Source organism: Scomber scombrus, chromosome 6 (genome assembly GCF_963691925.1).
Source record: "Scomber scombrus chromosome 6, fScoSco1.1, whole genome shotgun sequence".
Taxonomy (NCBI): Eukaryota; Metazoa; Chordata; class Actinopteri; order Scombriformes; family Scombridae; genus Scomber; species Scomber scombrus.
The window spans coordinates 31,386,869-31,409,434 of record NC_084975.1 but is presented as its reverse complement, the minus strand read 5'-3'; the positions used below and the strand labels follow the sequence as shown (position 1 = coordinate 31,409,434).

Below are 22,566 nucleotides of genomic sequence, written 5' to 3'. Positions count from 1 at the left end.
TCAGCCTTGCATTGTATAATTGATTGCTGTTCTTACTGAGATCATGGAAGTTTAATCTTATTCGACAAAAACTTGTAAGTGACATTAGTTATTACATTCACATTACATTAGTCCCATGTGTGATCTCTGGAATTACAGGAACTGATTATTATTCAACAAATCTTACACTTCTGCTATTAAATGTGAAAATAAAGAGAATTGTGTTCCTATGTGAGTGTCACATTCCTCAAGACAGTTGAAGACAGAGCCTCTGTGCCATGAAAGTATTTTATTTGTTCAAAGATTCAATTAATGTCCATTTTAGTTTTCATTTGATTCTGTCTGAGATCTAACTGTGTCACGCTTTATAGAAATGCCATCACATCAACAATTTGAATCAGTAGATAAACAGCCATACGCATGAGTGTACTGCAACAGAATCTCTCTGTCTGCTGATCCGTGTGAGAACGCTTGTCCTTCAGCATATGCATATATAAGCCTACTATACACTTTCAATTACAACACTGTTCCTGTTCTCTCTCACACACACGCACACACACATGGGGACACTGAAAAGGCAGAGTCCTTTTTTCCCTGTTATGCAAATAACATCAGCCCTTAAAACGGTTTGAGTGAGAATTAAATGTGAATTAAATGAGGCTTGGCTCTTTTCTCTCCATTCTATCTGAATAAGGCAAAGCCCCGTCACCATGGGAGATCCCCACGCCGTTGCCATGCCTGTTATGGGATTGACAAGACGAGAAGTGACATAAATACCGTGGCCGGCGCTCAATCCAATTATGTGGCGTGGCCCGCCTCAATACCTGCTAGCCATGCAGTGCTGCGCTGGCGTCCTTGTATTCAGCCCGCCTCAGAAATAAGACTGGCTGTATTCAGGTCCAAGCCTAGCACTAACCTCAGTCTCTTCACCTCAGCTAGCTCTGAGTCTTTGCCCTCAACCCTACGCTCAACCCGTCAGCCCAGCTTAATACAGGCCTTTGGACAAGGTGCTTCCCCAGGCTCTCTGAAACCCCTGGGCTAAAACAAAGTCCCCTCTGAAGTAACCAAAGGGCCCAAGCCAGTGGAAATAAATAGCTTTTGATATAATAATATACACACAGCACTGGGAAAGAAAGTCTCTGTGTAGAGAAATTCAGGGTTATGTGTCTCTGCTCAGTCTAAACTCTCATGCACACCGATTTCTGGATCATTCTCCAGTGTTTTTACATGTCACCACCCCATTAAATGAAGTTTTAGTCGTGGATGATTTAGTATTGAATTGTGTAACTTTTTATGCTAAATGTAGGAATAGCTGGATGGGACCCTAGGATCATGCATCATTCTGTTTGTTGAAAATGGAATGATTTCTATAACTTTAAGGGAATGACCCCTGAAAGTCCAACAGAAATCTGACTTCTCTACACTTTTGTGTAAGGAAATAATGATACTATACTAAGCACTTTGCTTAGATGTTTTTCCATCTTTCAATTAAATATGAAAGTGTTTTTGGATTACTATTATTACATATTTGTGGAAACTACATCTCAGCCTCAAGCCTCTTGATGGGCGTGTCATATGGTACCAATTGAATGACAACGCAGAGTGGTCGTTGCTAGGAGATGTTCTGTCAACTTCCGTGATGGACTTCATGGATATCATACAGTAAAGCCTATAAACATCTATGAAACAAAATGTTTATTTCCCCTTCATTGCTGTGTTCGTCCTTCATATTGAAATGATGCGTTGTGGTGATGACAACAGACCAGACTGTAAAATCTGTGCATTCTTAAGTATTACCATGTGAGTCACATCACGGTGAATGATGAGCTTTGCAAATGGGACCCCTGTTGGTTCAGACAGGCTTCAGCCAGTCAGGATGTTGGAACTGAAGTCACATAACAAACTATTTTTGTACCAATCAAAGTGCATTATCAACATCATCAGTCAAGATTCCCTAAAAATGTATGCCCATTGGACAACCTGAATAAGGGGGGCACTTTAACTGCCAACGATAAATATAAAACTTTAATTTCTTTTCTTTGCTGATTCCCACTGACCAAATAAGTGCACAAGTCAAAACAAGATCTAAGCATGTATATACCGATTTCTTTAGCAAAAGTTAGGGGTTTTTTCAGTTTGACTCAAAACAACCTTAATCGAGCACAATACTGTGGACTCATCTCGGTCTGTGAGTGGGTCTTAGCATTCTCATGCTCAGAGGTACCTTTGCTATGGTGGCGGTAGACGGCACAAATTAGCATGTCAAAGTGGGCTGGAAAAATTAATTAAATTATTTGTGAAACATCAATGTCATACCTGTCGGTGTGAATGGATCACAAAAAGGTGAATACGCTAATAGTGTGAGTGTCTTTATTGCCCAGCAAAGATGTTTAAGGGTATGATGTTTAACTATATATCAATAAAAGTGGTCTTTCTCAAAGCATACTTAAATGTGTTCCATGTCTTGTGGTATGGTTGTGTTTAAAATATTACTACAATGGTAGCATTACGCTCCATGATTAGCTTTTAGTGGATACAATGGTCTGATACATACTAGCTTGGTGTGGTTAGCTGCAACCAAAGGAGTAGAAATGTGAGTCCAGGTAACTCTAAAGTTGTCGTGCATGTTGAGCCTTCTTAGCTGGCTTGCTAACATTCGCCACTAGTAAGGCTACATTCAGCAATCCGCTGATTTAGTTCAGAGTTGAAGGCTGTGAGAACAAAGCAGCTTCACTGAGAGCAAAGAATTTAATGTAGCCACTGCAGCTAACATTAATGGTGCGTTCCATTTGTACTTGAAGTAGGAATTTCCGAGTTCCCGGTCATTTTTATCATCTGGTATTGCTAACAATGGCTAACCTGGCTACAACTGGTTTTCTGACTTTTAATTGGAACATTTCAAACTTGGGTGTGACGTCATTCCCAGCGCCGACTATCAACTTCCTTGAATGCAGCATAAGCTAGCGGCTGTTGGTCAGCAAATATACATGTTAAACATAAACGTCTCATTTTCTTTTTCTACATGTGTTAAACATAGAAGATGTATAAAAGCACCTTGAGTGGAGCGGGGCTGAGTTATGAAAGTGACATTATACTCAAGGAATGAATGGTATATGGAGTGTATTTAGTGTTGTTTGTGTGCTGTTGAAACTTATTGGTGACAAAATTTAAATATGCGTGTGTCCCGCTAGTGTTCCACAGTGTTTCCTGTTTCTCTGACACGATGCTCGGTCTGAAGCCCTTCTTGAACAGCACAAGAAAAAAACCATGAGCAAATGAACCGAAGCAACAGGTTGGTGTGACAACTGGGTCACTTTCTCTTTCCCCACTCCACTGACAAACCAAAATGTAAACCGGACTTGACAACCAAATCGATCCCCCTCCCCTCTTCCCCGGCAGTGCTTGGCTTGTGTTTGGGACCCCGGAGCCCTTTTTAACCACAGGCATTTACAAGCTCCCCTCTAAACAACCTGCCAGGTGCTTTAAGCCTCCCGCTGAAGGGCTGCAGAACGTTATGAGACTCCAATAAGATTAGAGCAGAAAGGCCTGTGAATGGAAGAATGGAAGCTCTTATAATGGGAAAGATTGTTAGCACAGTGATGTGTTGCTCTGAGCTCCCATGACCAATCTACAACTAATGAGCATTCAATGAGCGTGCTCTATGTCACAAGTGTCCCAAGGCTATGATGGGGACACTGAGGCGAGCCATTTCTCATATTTGTCAGCAACACGGGCTAATCGCTTCGGTCAAGTTTTACTTTTATTGTATGAATTGAATTTGCGGAGGACGTTCTCACACTCTCACACTGCTTGATGAAAATTCATGGGGTTGGTCCTTGGCAAGTGAGTATTTCATAGTGAGATGTTTATTTAATCCAGCGATTCGGTTTCTAGAGTTTTTAGAGTACCAGATTCAATGCTAGTACTCATTTTACATCCTTTAAATGACATTTTACACTTAATTAAATTAATTCAAGGCCTTGCTTTTTAGATATGTGGTTTAATTTGTAGCTTAATCTGTAACTTTTATTTTTTTACAAGGTTATATAGCTAATGCAGAACTTTTCGGCTGAGCATTTAAGAAATTATGTAGACAACATGTATATAGACAAAAGCAAAGTGAAACAAAGTCATAATACCAGATATTGATAGCAGTGTGGAAACACCATAACACCAGACTGCTAGGTAACCAAAGATGTGTAGATTAAACTCATTATGCCATCCTCCATTTCTTCTTTTTTTCTTCAGCTGGATGTACAGAATGTGCAGAGTTCAGTGTCACATCCATCTGCTGAAGGAGGAAAGTTTCTCTGGGCTTGCCTTAAATCTGAATTTAACACGTATGATTTGAATATGATTTGTGATGTCACAACTAGTTTAGAGCCAATCAGGATCCAGTATGCTACTTACACAAGTGTGATGTGGAAATGTAAAGCCTCCAGTGACCAAACACTTGAAAATGGACTTTGCAGTGAGGTAGTCTTGTATTCAATGGTTCAACTTTGCAAAAAAATATTTACATACTCATACATTCTGGATTTTTGAGAGTCAGTTTACATTCAAGTAAATGTATTGAAGGCAATCATGTAACGAGTGATTGCAAAAAAATCAAGACAGTTCTTTTATATTCACTGAGATGTTGTTAAATCTGTTCACCGTTCATCATTTTCAGAAACATTAACATAAAATATGTAAAATAAAGTAATATAAATATGTCGAGAGGGTTGAATATGGTTGAATACATCTTGAATATTCTCATAATAACTGGTATGGCATGAATAAAATGACATTACATAATCTACATTCAGTCGTCACACACTGACAAACACATTGTCCTAAATTTTCTTTTACAATGCAAAAAAGTACATTGAGGGAACAGGTGCATTGAGGGAGACACACACACACTCTCTCTCTCTCTCTCTCTCTCTCTCTCTCTCTCTCTCTCTCTCTCTCTCTCTCTCTCTCTCTCTCTCTCTCTCTCTCTCTCTCTCTCAAGGAGCTTTATCCCAGGGCTTGTGTCTCTCTCTCCCTCGACAGCGAGGTGATGTTTAATGGAAAGTTAATATGGTTTTAATGCTTGTCGCCGCACTTCGACACCCAGGGCCCCACTAATCCACTCTGTTCCACACTGCCTGGAAACAGATGCTCCGGCCCAGAGACACTGAGAGAGTGAGAGAGACAATGGGAGCAAAGAAGAGAGAGAGAGAGAGAGAGAGAGAGAGAGAGAGAGAGAGAGAGAGAGAGAGAGAGAGAGAGAGAGTGAGAGAAGATACTATTGACTATTGATTTACTGAGCTAAGTATTGAGTCAGAATCCAGTATTGGGACTGTGTGTATTACATGAGACTGTTGTATTTTGATGTAAACTGTGGTAAAGCCTGTCTGTGTTGCATTGTATTGTATCGTATCATATCGTATTGTATCATATCATATCGTATTGTATCATATCGTATTGTATCATATCGTATTGTATCATATTGTATCGTATCGTATCATATTGTATCATATTGTATCATATCGTATTGTATCATATTGTATCGTATCATATTGTATCGTATCATATCGTATTGTATCGTATCATATTATATCGTATTGTATCATATTGTATCGTATCATATTATATCGTATTGTATCATATCGTATTGTATCATATCGTATTGTATCATATCGTATTGTATCATATCGTATCGTATTGTATCATATTGTATCGTATCATATTGTATCGTATCATATCGTATTGTATCGTATCGTATCATATTATATCGTATTGTATCATATCGTATTGTATCATATCGTATTGTATCATATCGTATTGTATCATATCGTATCGTATTGTATCATATTGTATCGTATTGTATCATATTGTATCGTATCATATCATATCGTATTGTATCGTATCATATCATATCGTATTGTATCATATTGTATCGTATCATATCATATTGTATCATATCGTATTGTATCATATCATATTGTATCATATCGTATTGTATCATATCATATTGTATCATATCGTATTGTATCATATCATATTGTATCGTATCATATCATATCGTATTGTATCATATCATATCGTATTGTATCATATCGTATTGTATCATATTGTATTGTATCATATTGTATCATATCATATCGTATCATATCATATTGTATCATATTGTATCGTATCATATCGTATTTTATCGTATCATATTATATCGTATTGTATCATATCATAATGTATCATATTGTATCGTATCATATCATATTGTATCGTATCATATCATATCGTATTGTATCATATCATATTGTATTGTATCATATCGTATTGTATCATATTGTATTGTATCATATTGTATCATATCATATCGTATCATATTATATCGTATTGTATCATATCGTATTGTATCATATCATATTGTATCGTATCATATCATATCGTATTGTATCATATCATATCGTATTGTATCATATCGTATTGTATCATATTGTATTGTATCATATTGTATCATATCATATCGTATCATATCATATTGTATCATATTGTATCATATCATATCATATTGTATCGTATCATATCGTATTTTATCGTATCATATTATATCGTATTGTATCATATCATAATGTATCATATTGTATCGTATCATATCATATTGTATCGTATCATATCATATCGTATTGTATCATATCATATTGTATTGTATCATATCGTATTGTATCATATTGTATTGTATCATATTGTATCGTATCATATCGTATTTTATCGTATCATATTATATCGTATTGTATCATATCGTATGGTATCATATTGTATCGTATTGTATCATATCGTATTGTATCATATCATATCGTATTGTATCATATCGTATTGTATCATATTGTATTGTATCATATTGTATCATATCATATCGTATCATATTATATCGTATTGTATCATATCGTATTGTATCATATCATATTGTATCGTATCATATCATATCGTATTGTATCATATCATATCGTATTGTATCATATCGTATTGTATCATATTGTATTGTATCATATTGTATCATATCATATCGTATCATATCATATTGTATCATATTGTATCATATCATATCATATTGTATCGTATCATATCGTATTTTATCGTATCATATTATATCGTATTGTATCATATCATAATGTATCATATTGTATCGTATCATATCATATTGTATCGTATCATATCATATCATATCGTATTGTATCATATCATATTGTATTGTATCATATCGTATTGTATCATATTGTATTGTATCATATTGTATCGTATCATATCGTATTTTATCGTATCATATTATATCGTATTGTATCATATCGTATGGTATCATATTGTATCGTATTGTATCATATCGTATCATATCGTATTGTATCGTATCATATCGTATTGTATCGTATCGTATCATATCGTATTGTATCATATCGTATTGTATCATATTGTATCGTATCATATCGTATTGTATCATATTGTATCGTATCATATCGTATTGTATCATATCGTATCATATCGTATTGTATCGTATTGTATCGTATCGTATCATATCGTATTGTATCATGTCGTATTGTATCATATTGTATCGTATCATATCGTATTGTATCGTATCGTATCATACCGTATCGTATCATATCGTATTGTATCATATTGTATCGTATCGTATCATATTGTATCGTATCGTATCATATTGTATCGTATCATATCGTATTGTATCATATTGTATCGTATCGTATCATATTGTATCGTATCGTATCATATTGTATCGTATCATATCGTATTGTATCATATCATATCGACCTGTATCGTATTGTATCGTATCATATTGTATCGTATCGTATTGTGTATTTTTTGTAATCCTTTAAACATTATATTAAACTGTTATCGATAGTTTAAAATGATCTTCTGTGAATTCATGCACATATTAATTTCAGAGCATAAATTAAGTAATTTGACTGCACAAAATAGTAACTTGTACTAAAAGGTTGTTAGTTTGAGAGGAACATTTACTCATTTGTGAATAGCATCGATTAATTCAAAGCAATATTTAACAGGCGAAACATAAGGTTTTTATTTTTCTCTGTGACACCTGCCATGCTACAGTTATAGTTAGACCCTAAAACATAAAAACAATACCTCTAGTGAATAAAACAGTAGTTGTGATGTCATATGTATAAATTACAACATTTGATGAACCATGCTAGCTAACCACACATACAAGCTGGGCTAATGTGTCCAATGTTAACTGATGAAAGTTAATTATAGCTTTTGGAGGGAATTTCGTACAAATTTAATGATAAAAAGTTGACATACAGATAAGTCTTATAGAATCAGACTTCTGCCAACACAAATAAATATGTTTTTTGGTCAAATTTGACCCATTTTGTCATTTGAAAGTGATCAAATCACCCTAAATAACATTTGTAAGCCTGAAATGTTATGACTCTTCCTAAATTGGCCCAAAATATACAACAAAATGGAAAAATATATATTTATTTTTGTGCAGCTGGTATACATTTTTGCTTAATTGTTTTAATGGTTATAATGAAACCTACCATTCAAATGATGTTGCATCATTCACTTTCAATAAACTAATAGAAATAATCATAGCTGTTATGTTCTCGTTTTAGATAACATGAGATCAAAATGATTAATTACTAATATTGCAATAGTGTTTAGTGTCTTTATTATTTTCAGTGGGAAATATTATAAATGTTGCTGTTGCATATATGAAAGACAGCTTTCTCAGCACAGTTATATTTGGATTTCACAGTTTTTATATGTATCATATCATTCATATCATTTGTCATTTTATTTGTTTGATCCATGTTCGTTAAGACCTCGCCAGGCTAAGAGCTGTGACACGAGTCTTAACTAGTTATTACTTCTCCATAGACACAGCCGTAGTTGTTTCCTCCTCTTTGCATGTGTTATCAATTGAGGGAGTTAGGTGGGGAGGGTTCATGTTGTAAGACTTCTAGAGGCTAATAGCTTTAAAATGAGTCTTAACTGCTGTTTAATTCACTAACAGCTGTTGTGTTGGTTAAGAATCGAGCAGCAGGCTGGTCTGTCTGTCGGACCAGGAGGAGAAATTAGTTCTGCTGATGCCCATATTCCCTCCCAGAGAACCATCTGCTCCACTTCAATACAATAGAGGGATTTTCTGAAGGAATAAAATGCTTTGAACGTAACAATTTCTCTCTCTCTCTTTTTTGAGAGGGGTTTTGGTTAAAGGTGTCGTATTTCCCGGCAGGGCTGCCACTCAGCATATCTGCAGCACATTTAATGATTGGTTCCTTTTGTTGAAGGGCGGATCATTTCATCATAATGCTCTCATAATGAGTAGTTTACATGATTACACCGAAACGAGATGCATTTAAATGCATTTAGATTCAGTCCAGTGTACAATAAAAGCAGTTGCTCAGTTCAGTGAATGACATTTCTTGATAATGAGTGTGGTACTGTTCATTATTGCTTGAGGCCTTATGGTTTATCATCACAGGACCTGCTGAGTAAATTATGTTTATTATTTTATTTTTTTTAATTTTTACATCATGGACCATGTACATAAAAAAACATTAATCTAAATTGAAAAAAGAGAAAAGATGCTCTGCACCAGATTTAGCCAACACCTAATTTCCATCTGTTGCTGTTTCATTTCATTTTCTTTTCATCCCTTTTTTCTTGGTTACAAAATGTTTTGTTTGGGTTTTTTTTCTTGTATTTTTGGTGAAACAGGCCTTTAAAGAAGATACAGTTCTTTTTTATGTAAATCTTCTGGGATGGACGATGGGAATATAGAGGCAAATCAAATCATTTGATCGAATTCAAAATGACTGTTTATTGTACTATAGTCATGACAGATGTGTTTGATTACAGATGCTACTATGTAAACCCATTTACCGTGAATGAGGAAGGTTGCAGGTGCTGCAGAGGCCAAAAGTAAAAAAGATATAATCATAAATATTAAGGCTACCTTTATTCAATGAGCTGTCAGAAAATAATGTACGTGTTAAAATTCCCATAGCTCAAAATGCCTTGTTTTGTCTGAATCTGTAAAAAAACCAGAAACCAGAGAATTTGGGGCATTTTATTTAAAACATTACAAAAAAGATGATTGATTATTAGTAATAATTAATACTTTGTCAATTGACTAATCCATTAATAAACTAATCATTGCAGCGCTACTCAGTTAGTAAGCAGGCGTTAACCCTTACTAAATGTCACCATCACATACAGACATCACACTTTAAGCTTCATACGAGGAATATAACACACTCCTCCTAAAAAGTGATAGTGTGTGATGTGTTTAACTTTGATGCTTTAACAGCCTATACTACTATATGCTGTCATTATAGTATCATTATGCTCGGCCTACTGTAGGCTGTAAGTCCAGATGTTTCAGGCCCAACACTATATAAATGTTTCAGACTCAGACTTCAGGCTGTCTGTCATCACTGATGAACCCAACAGTGAAAGTTAATGTCTATTTTTCCATCAACAGTAATTCACCTCAGACATTTAAAGGGCCAGCTCTTTATATCTACATAGGGAGTGGCTCCTCTTCCACAGAGCTAACCATGTTGCACTGCCATTTTCCTAAAGTAGCCCAGAATGGACAAACCAAACACTGACTCTAGATTTTCACAGCCACCATAAGTTCATAGTGTTCAGTTGGATGAAATTTCCACCTCACCACTAGAGCTTCACTAAATCACTAAATCTTAAACACTGCACCTTTAAAATTATAATCCTTAAAAATTTCCTGGATGATTGGGCGACACCTGTGGTCACTGGTAAACTGTAACTGTGGTTAATTAAGACAGAGTCGTTGTTTTGTATGTAAATAAATATAGAACAGAAAACACATGTTAAATAAATAACAGAAGAGGAACTGATGTATCTGTTAAGAGTGCAGCTCAACACATTCACATTGTAAGTAGATCATTTCAATCCAGGACAAGAATGATGGACTGTGCCATTAATTAAGAGGTCATCACAAACTGCAATCAATTGAATGATCATTGCTGCCAACCAAATTCTATTCCAATGAGATTTGATTCAGAGAAAACTTATATTTATAACTTTAAATGTTTGATAGTTTAGACCTTAAAATAATTGTTCTAAGGCTGCAACTACTGATTACTTTCATTATCAATGAATCTGTTGATTATATTTATTAGTAGTTTGGACAATAAAATGTCAGAAAATGGTGAAACATGTGAATCACTGTTTCCCAAAGTCCAAGATGATTGCTTACCAAAAATATTCAGTTTACTGTCATAGAGGACTAAAGAGACCAGAAATATATTTGCATTTGAGAAGCTGGAATCATAGAATTGCACATTTTTTCCCTAAAAATTGATTCATTGATTATCATTTTGATACTTGTAAAAGAAAAAGAAAAAAATGCCCCAATTTTGATGTGTTTCTTGTTTGTTTTGCAGATGAAATGAAATAACTGAATGAAGGGATGATAACACACTGAGCACGTGCTCAAATGCCATTAGTCACAGGTCTTATCACGCGCCCTCAGGGACTCACCTCTAGCACCCCTCAAGTCTATTTAAAAGCTGCTTTGTTCTTCTTTGACCTCTGTCTGTCTGTCTGTCTGTCTGTCTGTCTGTCTGTCTGTCTGTCTGTCTGTCTGTCTGTCTGTCTGTCTGTCTGTCTGTCTGTCTGTCTGTATGTCTGTCTGTCTGTCTGTCTGTCTGTCTGCCTGTCTGTCTGTGTCAAGTGTCCACTGCAGGTAGAAGTTTCTCAGCAGACAGACCTGTCTGCTGTGAGGCCATACAACCAAACTTCATTCAGAAAAAGCATCACTTTATATGTCTTTTCAGAAGGTAAGCAGTGATAACGGAAAAAAATGATGTTACTTATTTTTTTTTTTCTCCAGCATTCTTAATCACATGTTGCCAATTTGTATGCTAAAACAGTCGTATATATATATAGGGTGGATCAGGGTAATGTGGGACACTTTTTGCAATCCTGACTTGTTCACCATATTAACATATGAATCCAGTAAATTATATCAACACCTAATATCATTATGAAATTAGATGTTTCCTTGTTTAATCATAAGACATTTTTTTAGATATTATACTCAAAAGGAAAATGGCACATATATTAATGTTCCTTATGTCAAATGGATTCAGAATTTGTGGATTTTGTAATGTGGGAAACTATTTTTTAGACCTAGAAATACTTTGATTTATAAAAAGCCTTATCTGCCAAAACGTTCTGGAATGCACATTCCCATATTTGGTCATTTAATGTTGTTAGCCTTCATGTTTTTTTTTTTGCTTTCTTCATTAAATAGGTTAAAAAAGTAGAAGCCTGAATGTCCACGTGTAATGTTAAACAATATAACTTACACAGTTTGCAGTGCGCGTGTGAACTTCTCATCATTTTACACTCATTCAGTCACCAGGAGACATTGAGGCCGTCAGTGTGATCAAAGAGCTGCAGAACAAAGCTGACTAGAAGTCTCTCTCTTTTTAAATCGTTTTAAGCGGAGAGACCACCTCATGTCTCTCTGACGTGTAGAGTGGATGGCAGACGTCTGACGTAGTAAGATGATGACGCAACGTGGAGGAAAAAAAAAACAGACTGGAGATTGTCAAACCCTCAGATATACCATCATGTAAACGGAGGACAAGGTTATTTTATTCACTGTGTTTTCTGAAATTTGGCTAAAAATAATAATTGTGAGCAGTATTAATAACATATCACACAGCATAAAGAAAATAATAATGATGAGAAGAAGAATTAAGATTAAAAAAACATAATAATATAATGTATGTGTTGATAATAATAACGATGATAAAAAATAACGTCAGTATTATTATTATTATTATTATTATTATTATTATTTAATCTATTATATTTTCACTGTTAAATGCAAACATGTAACAACAACAACAATAACTTGAACAGTTGAAAAGTCATTTGTTTCCACTCTCTGGAAAGTTCTTTGCTTTTTGTGGGCGGATAAATGTTTCAGAACATATGCTATTTATATCATTATCACACCTTGTTAACGCTGTTTGTGAATATGCACTTGTTGGTTGGAGGAATCTACATGCATCTCATTTTAATTTTCTGGATCAGCTGCATCTTAAAAAGCCAATAATGAGCTCAGTGACAGGATGAAAGCAGCAGCAGCTTTTTGACTGTTTTTGACTAAAGTCCAATCAGAAATGCAGCAGAGAGCCGTTGACCAATCCTCTGGCCCTGAACTTTGTGTTCAATGAGCCTCACGCAGAGAGATAGGCTGGGGGTTGAACTTGCGTACGTGTGCACGCGAATGTGTGCGTGTGTGTGTGTGTGTGTGTGTGCGTGCGTGCGTGCGTGCGTGCGTGCGTGCGTGTGTGTGTGTGTGTGTGTGTGTGTGTGTGTGTGTGTGTGTTTGAAGGAGTGAGTTGGTTGTATAAAACCTTTCGGAGTGGGCACAGAGACACAGAGCAGTCAGTGTGTGTGAGAGTGTGTTGTTCATTTTGTCTGAACAGATTTCTGACAGAAAAGTAAGAAAAAGTAAAGAGAGAGAAACTTTTTTTTTTTTTTGGACCAACCATGATGTTTCCCTGCAGCGCTCTGCCGCCTCCTCTCTACCCGGGTTTACTGCGTCCCCAGGCGGCTCTCTCCTCGCCTCTGACCCGGTCACTCCCCTCGGGTTTTTTAGTGGAAGATCTTCTCCGAATCAGCCAGCCTACATACAGCTACATACACAGGACTTTCTCCTCCAGAAGCCCCGGGGACATCCTGTCGCTCAGCCCGGGGCCGGGTGCCTCTCCCCGGGCGTCAGGACTCAACACAGAGCGGTCTGTGCTGCAGAGCTCCGGCCAGCAGAGCCGCAGCAGCTCCGGCTCCCCGCACACCTCCTGCCCGGACTCCAGCTACCTCAAGTTCGGCGTCAGTGCCATTCTTGCCCCGTCCACACGGAGCGGTGAGATGCCTCAAAATATGTATTATTATTAATTGTGTCTTAGGCTATATAGGCTACTGTATAGATATATCATAATTATCGTAATGAAAGACAATGACAAAAAACTTAATATAACACAATATTTAGACCGGTTTAAATTTTAAAATATATTATTATTAATATTTGTTGTATTATTATTATTATTATTATTATTATTATTATTATTATTATTATTATTATTATTATTATTGCATATGTGCATATAATCTTATCAGCTCCAAAGCATTTTCCCACTGAGGCTGTCACCACTGTGAATTGCTGCTATCTTTTATTAATGTTCATAAATTGGTACATAAAGTGTTTAGAGATGTTGAATACAGCAAATACAGTAAATGTGTTTACTCTGTTGAGCCTTTGTTAAAATGCACCTGTTGCATTAGTGAATTACTGCCATTCAACTTCAATGTATCAGTTGCATATATGTGGTTAGATTGTGTTATCAATTTGAAGGAGTTAAGGAATAACTTAATGATATTTATCCATTTTCATACATATGTGCTGTTGTATTTTTTTCCATGAGTGAAACATCATTGTGAAGTCACTCTTGTGTTTATTTTTCAGCTTGCTCCTCTACTCCAGTCCACAGTTTGCACACTAAAGCTTTGCCTCTACCTTTCTTTGATGCAAGTCTCCATCCTTTCATCAGAGCTTCATGTTTCACAGGTAGGTGGACTCACCACTTCTAGAAATGAACAATAACAACATCTGGACCTCATTAACTCTTCATTCTTAGTGACTGTGGTTTATTTAATGTGTGTAATTTAAAAGTGATTTGGATTTACTGCATCTCTTGCTCAGTTACTCATCTACATTTACATTTATTCACACCTGTTCACAATATTATATTATACTGTAGAAATCAGCATCTTCTTATTAAGTGATTCTGCAGCTCAGCTGTAGGTCTGAATATAATGCATCATCTTTTACATTTCAATATATACTCAGGAGTCAGTAGTAATAAAAATAAGAAAAATAATAGTTTCTTAATCAGACCAACATCCCTCTTTTTTAATCAGTAATAAAAAGAGAAATAAGATGATGTGCAAATAAATAGTTTTCTCTGGTCCGTCCATTTTCAAAACATGAATTATTTCAGTCACTATGCTAATGTTTCTATAGGGATGATCTTTTTTAAAATAAATATTTCAACAATCAATAATGATGATATAAAGACTCTCTCACTCTCTGCTCTGCACTTTGCTCCTATTGAAATCTCATCCACCTACTGCTGACTGTGATGGATGAGCAGCAAACATCGCAGCACTTTGTGACAATGCAGGCTTAAAAAAAAAGAAGTTTTTATTTAATTAAAAAAAAAGTTTTATAAATAAATTGTATGTCCAACACACTTTATTTACTTCCTTAACTTAACTCTCTGTACTGACACACATCAAATGTTTCCTGTCACACATTTGGCTTCACGTAGAAGTTAATATAGAATGACTTATTAAGTAAATATAAAGAATAAATCACATGTAAAGAGTTCATATGTATAGCTTCACCCTACAGTAGACAGATTATCCAAGCTCCAATTAAAATGAGTTCCTCTTATTTAGTAGGTGAGACATATTCATCAATACTGCTCTTGAATTAAAAAATGAATTGGGTGTCACAGCCCTTTATTAATAGTGTTCACAGTTAGTTCACAGCACACACAGTTTCAGAAGCGTGCAGTGTAAAACAATGTGAATTCCCCACAGAGAACATTTTTACCAGAGGTCTGAGCCGAGCTGTTTAGACCTCGTTGTCAGCTTTTCGCATGGGAATACTCCGGAACAGCCCGGAATCAGCTCCGCCAATTTGAAGGGCCTATTTAGGCGACGCGCTGACTGCTGACATTAGCACCAGTTGTCCTAATCTACAAATTAGTCCAGTTTGTCACGCTCTAAATATATTAGTGCCGTTTGTCATGGTCTAAATGTGAGGCGGGTATCTTCCCAGCTCAGGAACTCAGAGCCTCTTCACGCGCCGTCGTTTTCCCACCAAGCCCCCTCTGCCTGCCCACAAAGCTCCCAGCACCGTGACCAATAGGAGCCAAAACCACACACACACACACACACACACACAGGCACACACACACACACTCACACACACACACACACACACACACACACACACAATTAGGATTTTTGACATAGCTGTGCTGCTCCCAAATTTTGTTCAATTCACTGATTTTAAAACAAAATTTCAATTTAAAATGTAACTTGAATCTCTTTACACACAATTATCCAACACGCACCAGCTTAATGATCAATTCCACATAAAGTTTTTTTAAAAAGTATACTTTAAAAAAAGTTCTGAATCATATTGATCTACCAGCAGGAAGCAGATCAGATGTAATGCAGGTATATTAGATTGAGCTCATGTCTAAGCTCTCTGTGTTTAAAGTGTCTCTACATTATACTGACCTGTCTTTAATGGGCCTGTAATATACTGGCCTGTCGACGGCCTTTTCCACTCAATTCATTACAACACAATCAGCTTTCTCTATGCATTTGCAGTCTATACAACCCCCCCCTTCATGCTTCATTAGAGGCAGTGTGAGCTCAGCTTTGGAGAGCCTGTCTCATTAGCATAGGCTCTGTTTCCACTGCCGGACAAATTGGGCTTTTTAACGTGAGATTTCAAGCAGGACATCGTGGGAGACACTGATGAAGTGAGAGCGCTGATAGATTTGAGGTTTTCAAGTTGGAGGAGGTGTAGAATCTACGGCGAGGGAGACGTTCAACTATTCCAAAATTAAATCAACAAACCAGAAGGCTCTGCACACAGTCATTCTTCAACTAGTGAGCAGATCTGTGACAGTTTAGACACACTGTAGGTAGAAATGAGTCAGTGTATGAGCACATAAAATCATATAATGTGTCACTGGAGCCAGTTATTGATGAAATATGAACATTATTTGTATCAGAGGAACTTCAACTAACTTATGTGTTTTACCCAAAGAGTTTATAACAAACGTTATACATCTTCAGTGTGTTGTGTGAACATACAGTACTGACTAATAACTACTAATACAGCTGCACACACACATACACACATACATTTATTAGGTTGGGAAATGTAGATTTTAATTTATTATAATTAAAGCTGAAATTATAATTAGATTAAATGATGAGTCAGTTAAAGAAAATTCATTAATTGGCAATTTCCATTAAAAAAAATGTTTTAAAGTGAAGAAAAATAATAATAAAATAAAATAAAAATGGTTCTAGGTTCTTACATGTAAAATATGTTCTTGTTTTTCTTGAGTGTTCTGTGAGAAACTGTGATGCATATATTTTTTGACGTATAGAAAATGACATGTAGACTCATCAAACGTTAGTTGTAGCTCTAATTATAATGAATTGTTTATTCAGGAGACATGTAGTAAAAATGACCCTGTGAATTACAATAAAGTGATTTAATCAGTGCAGCACTTTAATTGGAGGGTTTAAAATATTATATTTATAAATATTTTTTAACATGTTAGGTCAGGATTTATATATCAGCAGGTGACTTTAGTTGTAAAATATTACCAAACTAACATTAATGATGTGATGTCACAACAGGGGCAGGATCAAATGAAATGAAGACAACATGTTTATATGATGGAATTGTATATTTCTGACATGAAAACAGTTTCTTTAATTATATAAAATAGTCCTTTTTTAAATTTTTTAAATATATCATTCTATTTCGTCCTTTGCATTTTATGTTGTTCTCTGTCCTTTTTGGAATTATTTGTTTTTTGTGATGTTTTTTTATATTTGTGTGTTATTTGTGTGTATTTCAATATTTGAACAATAAAGTTGGGGGGAAAAAAAACGATGACAACATGTGACATGGAAACAGTGTGATACCTGCAGGACATTAACCCTTTCTGTTGCGTTGTGTCCCTCTAGCCTCCTCTTCTGTGGTTCCTGTCCCGGGGACGTTTTCGTGGCCCCTGGCCCCCAGAGGGAAGCCCAGGAGGGGCATGCTACGGCGGGCCGTGTTCTCTGACCTGCAGAGGAAGGCTCTGGAGAGAACCTTCCAGAAGCAGAAGTACATCAGCAAACCAGACAGGAAGAAGCTGGCCAGTAAGCTGGGACTCAAAGACTCACAGGTACACAACAAAGACTTTATTACAACGATATTTCATCCTCCATTGTTTTAATATAGCGTATTTAGAACTAAGGTGATACTGACTTTGTTCTCTGTGTGTGAAGGTGAAGATCTGGTTTCAGAACCGTAGGATGAAGTGGAGGAACTGTAAGGAGAGAGAGCTGCTGTCCACAGGGGGCTGCCGCCAGCAGACCCTCCCCACCAAAACCAACCCCCACCCCGACCTCACCGACGTGGGCAGCGCCTACTGCCACGCGCTGGACACGACCGCACCAGGCAGCCAAGAACAGCCGGAAAGCCCGGAGTCACATATTCACAACCACCACCAGCACCATCATCATCATCATCACCATCACCATCACAGTCCTTCCTCTCCATCAGAGTCCAGTAAACAGTCGGAGCTGTCGGAGTCAGACGGAGAAGAGATCACGGTTTCATAAGAGCTTCATTAAACAGCAGCGTGTCACTCTGCTCTGTAAACAGCTGTGTTTTATCAGCATCTCTCCTCAGTGCCATAAATGTGTACAGTGTGTGTATATGACTTTTATATGTAGTTCAGTATATTATGTACACAGTATAAAACATATACTGAGCTGGTTTAGATTTGGAATATTTGTAGATTTGAAATGTTTAAAACTTTTAAATATATAATGACTCTTTCAATGCATATTTGTATTCTTTATTTTCTCAAATAAATGTTGGAAAAAAAACAATTGATCTGAGGTGTCTGTTTGATTTGGCCCTCTTAGAAATAGTAAACCTCTTTCCCGACGGCAAAAGTCGAAACTCAACATGGAGAGGGTGATTAGGGTCTGCCAAGATGACCTTTGCCCCTCTGAAAGGCTCTTGCTTGATAAACACTGTCAAGTTGCTGCAAGCTAGTGCCAATGATTTTTTGGCAAAATTTAACGATACTTCCCGGCCGATTTTTATTAGTGATGCTGAGGTTCCCGTACCAGAAAATCACTGCAAAAGTTAAAATCGACTCAATAAAAGATGAATAAAACATTTTTAAAAGCGATCTGTCGACATTAAAATCCCTCAGCTTCCTTAAGAAGAACAGTCTCTGATTGGCTTTTTTGCAGATATAGTCAGTGTTGGCCTCAAATGTCAGTTTATCATCCAAGATGGTGCCCAAATACTTGTACTGGTTTACAATCTCCACAGCTGTACCATTAATGAAAGTGGGTTTTGGGGCAGGTGGGTTCCTCTGAAAATCGATCAGCATTTCTTTAGTTTTACTGACGTTTAGTTGTAAGCATGAATTATAACACCACTCAATAAAATTGTCCATAACATAAAATTGTCATGATCCTGCAGGAGGCTGACAATCAATAACCCAATCATCTGCAATCTTTACAATTAATCTTGAATCAGCCTGAAGTGGCATCAGACAGAGTGTCATTTACCCGAGTTCTTTGTGACCTCATAGTCAGGAAGTCAACCAGCCAACATGGAGGACTAAATCCACAATGTCTCCACACAGTCATTTAAAAGTAGATGATCAGCTTCTATTCTATTCATCAGTGTGAGTTAGTCATATCAAGTGATATCTGACACATTTACAGTCTTTTTACCATCAAATTCCCTCTTAGTGTTTCCCTGTTGAGCTGTGGTGGAAGTATAGTAACAAAAAGACTTTGCTACTAAAAACACTGTAATGTTGAAACATAGAAGATGAAGATTTGAAAATATGATGGAACACCAGTAGGAACAATGTGACCCATTAAAAAAAAAAAAAAAGAACAACAAATTCAAAGATGGATTGTTAAAAAAAAACCAAGACTTTATTGCCATCTTCCACTATGGATTATACAAGGACTGAGAGCAACAATGTAAGACTACTGATGTTTGAATTAAATACAAAAAACAATGTTATTTATTTTTTCCTTTTACTCAACATTCGGCTACAGAACAGATGACTGACATCATCATCATCATCACCACCATCATCATCATCATCACGGCCATCGTCTTCATCAGAAAAACAATGACGTCTTTAAGCAGCAGATTTTAGTAATGCAAACTTTATTTACAGGAAGGAAATAAAAACAATCAGTGACTTCATGCTCCATGCTCTGTAACCGTACGCACAGAACAGAGCCGAACCTCCTTCAGCTGGACTGAGCCGCACATAAATAAACAAGAGTTTGGTCTAAGAAGTGCTTTACAGTGACGGCCATGTTGGCTCTGCAAGTCTGTTAAATAACGGATGGGGGGGGGGGGGGGGTTTAATGGAGGGCATTAGTACGTACACTATTTACAGCAGAGTGTCACCCCCACGCAGCACAGTCTGACACACTACTTTAAAAACACACTCCGCTCCAATGAAGAAAAAGCAGCTCAGATTCTCTGTTCTGATTGGTTGAAAAGAGACAGCGGGTACAAATGCTCCTCCAGACTGAAAGCAGGGTTTTTTAATTTTTTTTTTTTTTTAAAGAGTCTGCAGGTTTTCATCACAGCCAAACACAATCAGCTGATTAGCTCCAGTTTGGTCGGGATGTAAAATCTGAACTTTTCGTCTTTAATTTAAAAAAAAGAAAAGAAAAAAAAGAGGATTGGAAACCGCTGACTTTACACAAACGCTTTCTAGAAGGCTGCTCTCACACCTTCAAGTAACACCTGACCTGCTGCTTCTTCTTAGAGCCTCATCAATTTTGAAATCATATCAGAGGACCAAAAAAAACCCAACAAAAAAAACACACTCAGACACGCTGATGTCGCTGTGGAAATGCACTTTCACTTATTTTTATGTGACGTGGAGAGAGAGAAAAATCACACGTTTAAGTCGATTAAATGAAGTGCTGGAGCATGAAGCCCTGTCAGCACCGTGCTATTAATAAAGACTTTATACAATAGTCGTTTGTCTTCACCAAACTACAGTCAGAAAGGTTGAGGTTTTTTTTTTTTTAACGTCCAGGATTAAGAAATTGTAATACTGATGCTAAACAGGTGTATGATAGTGTTCAACCACAAGGGGGCAGTCACAGGCTGCATTTGCACAGCTACACCAGCTCTGTACAGCAGTGTTTCTCCATCCAAACACTATTAGAGAAGCGCCTCACGAAGTGGTTAACAACCTTTAAATATGTACAAACATGTTGTGCTGTGATACTTCAAAACAGAGAGAGAGAAAAGGAAAGGGAGTCCACTATTTGATTATTATTATACAGTGAGATGAAGGTTTGGGTGGGAGAGGACAGGACATACAGAAAGAGAGAGAGGGTAGTAGTAGGTTGTTAAGATGAAACTGTACATATAGAGAACTACAGGTGAGTCTGTGATCCTGCACACACACATCTAAACTCAACTTCTGCTTCTTTCTTTTTTTTGTCCTGATGAGCGAAACAAACAAACCAAAACAAAAAATAACGACTTCTTTTTTTTTTGATAGCTTTTTTAAAGGTTGAATAAGAGCTATAAACACATGGATGCAGTGTGTGTTTGTGTGCGTTTATGTGCGCGTCACAGCCTTAATTCAAGATTACTACAATCAGGTTAGGGTGTGTTTGATTTCTAATAACATACAGGCACAGTGGGTGGAGTCAGGTTCAAATCTGAGTTGCTACCTGATTTTTTTTGATACAGAAGGCGGGTTAAGGGTGAGAGTAGGGGAGGGGAGAGAGGGGGGGTGGGGGGTGGTGGAGGTCCATCTACCAGAGCATGAATAGAAACACAGAGCGAGTTAAAAAGAGGAGGGGGTGTAGGGGGAGAGGAGGGGAGATGGGGGTTTGTGGTTGATTCTGAACTACCAGCCCAACTCCACAGGTGTGTAGCGGATGAGTGGAGGGGGCGGGCGGTTGGGCGGCGGCTCCTACTGCCTGTTGCTCTTTATCCTCTCCAGACGTTTCTTCAGGTCGTCCAGGTTGGCGGCGGGCGAGGCGGAGCGGGTGTTGCCGTGGGTGGGGGAGTGGGAGTGCACGTTGTGTTCCTGCTGGTACAGCTCTCTGGACTCTTTGAGCTGGGACAGCTTGCTGTGGAGCATGTCGGTGGAGGAAGCCACGGACGGCTTGGACGAAAGCAGGGAGGAGATGGCGGGTCGCTGCTGCGGCTCGTCCTCGCTTCCACTAAGACCCTGCTGCGGTGGGGGGGGGGGGCGGGGGATGGGGAGACAGTGACGTGTGTTATTAATACACAAGAAATATATTTAAAAAGGTACGGCTCTCCTCATATTTGTACCCTGGTGTGTTTAAAAGTCTACACATTAAAATTGGAATAAGTAATGTAATTTTAAGTGTTGTTATTTTTTATTATGATATATTTTACATATTTTTATTGTGTATTGAAATTTGGTTTTAAATCATAAGTTATAGTTTTTTAATCATATGCTCAGAACTGTGTCACTGCTGACCTCCACCCAGAGACTACAGATACAAATAAGCTCATGGCTATTTCTTTCCTCTATAAAACATGGCGTTTTAAATCATTTGAAGTATTTTCATATCATTTTGTAATATTTTAATAATAAGTAATAAGTCATGATATGAAGACAGTAAAGTGTTAATCATCATATCACAGGCTGCATC

General features: G+C 37.0%; 2 protein-coding genes across 4 annotated transcripts in view; one reads left to right on the top strand and one right to left on the bottom strand.

Annotated features, from left to right (window-relative positions):
- Positions 1-13,470: 13,470 nt before the first annotated feature.
- On the top strand, positions 13,471-18,742 carry LOC133981896 (homeobox protein DBX1-B-like). The gene is made up of 4 exons (XM_062420765.1): positions 13,471-13,915; positions 14,516-14,617; positions 17,839-18,041; positions 18,145-18,742. The coding sequence occupies exons 1-4, from the start codon at positions 13,543-13,545 to the stop codon at positions 18,478-18,480; spliced, it is 1,014 nt and encodes a 337-aa protein (XP_062276749.1). The 5' UTR covers positions 13,471-13,542; the 3' UTR covers positions 18,481-18,742.
- Positions 18,743-19,810: 1,068 nt separating this feature from the next.
- ckap5 (cytoskeleton associated protein 5) overlaps positions 19,811-22,566 on the bottom strand; it is a 36,004-nt gene continuing 33,248 nt past the window's right edge. For 2 of the 3 annotated variants that reach the window (XM_062420329.1, XM_062420331.1), the window contains one exon: positions 19,811-22,118. In XM_062420329.1, coding sequence (XP_062276313.1) covers positions 21,855-22,118 — 264 coding nt within the window. In that variant the 3' untranslated portion in view covers positions 19,811-21,854. The remainder of the gene's footprint in view (positions 22,119-22,566) is intronic. The other variant, XM_062420330.1, reaches the window with a different exon arrangement.

Excerpts from the sequence above, each read along its gene's own strand:
- LOC133981896 (XM_062420765.1), top strand. The coding sequence starts at position 13,543 with ATGATGTTTCCCTGCAGCGCTCTGCCGCCTCCTCTCTACCCGGGTTTA. Across the intron at positions 13,916-14,515 it reads TGCCCCGTCCACACGGAGCG|CTTGCTCCTCTACTCCAGTC; the intron begins GTGAGATGCCTC and ends TTTATTTTTCAG. Across the intron at positions 14,618-17,838 it reads CAGAGCTTCATGTTTCACAG|CCTCCTCTTCTGTGGTTCCT; the intron begins GTAGGTGGACTC and ends GTGTCCCTCTAG.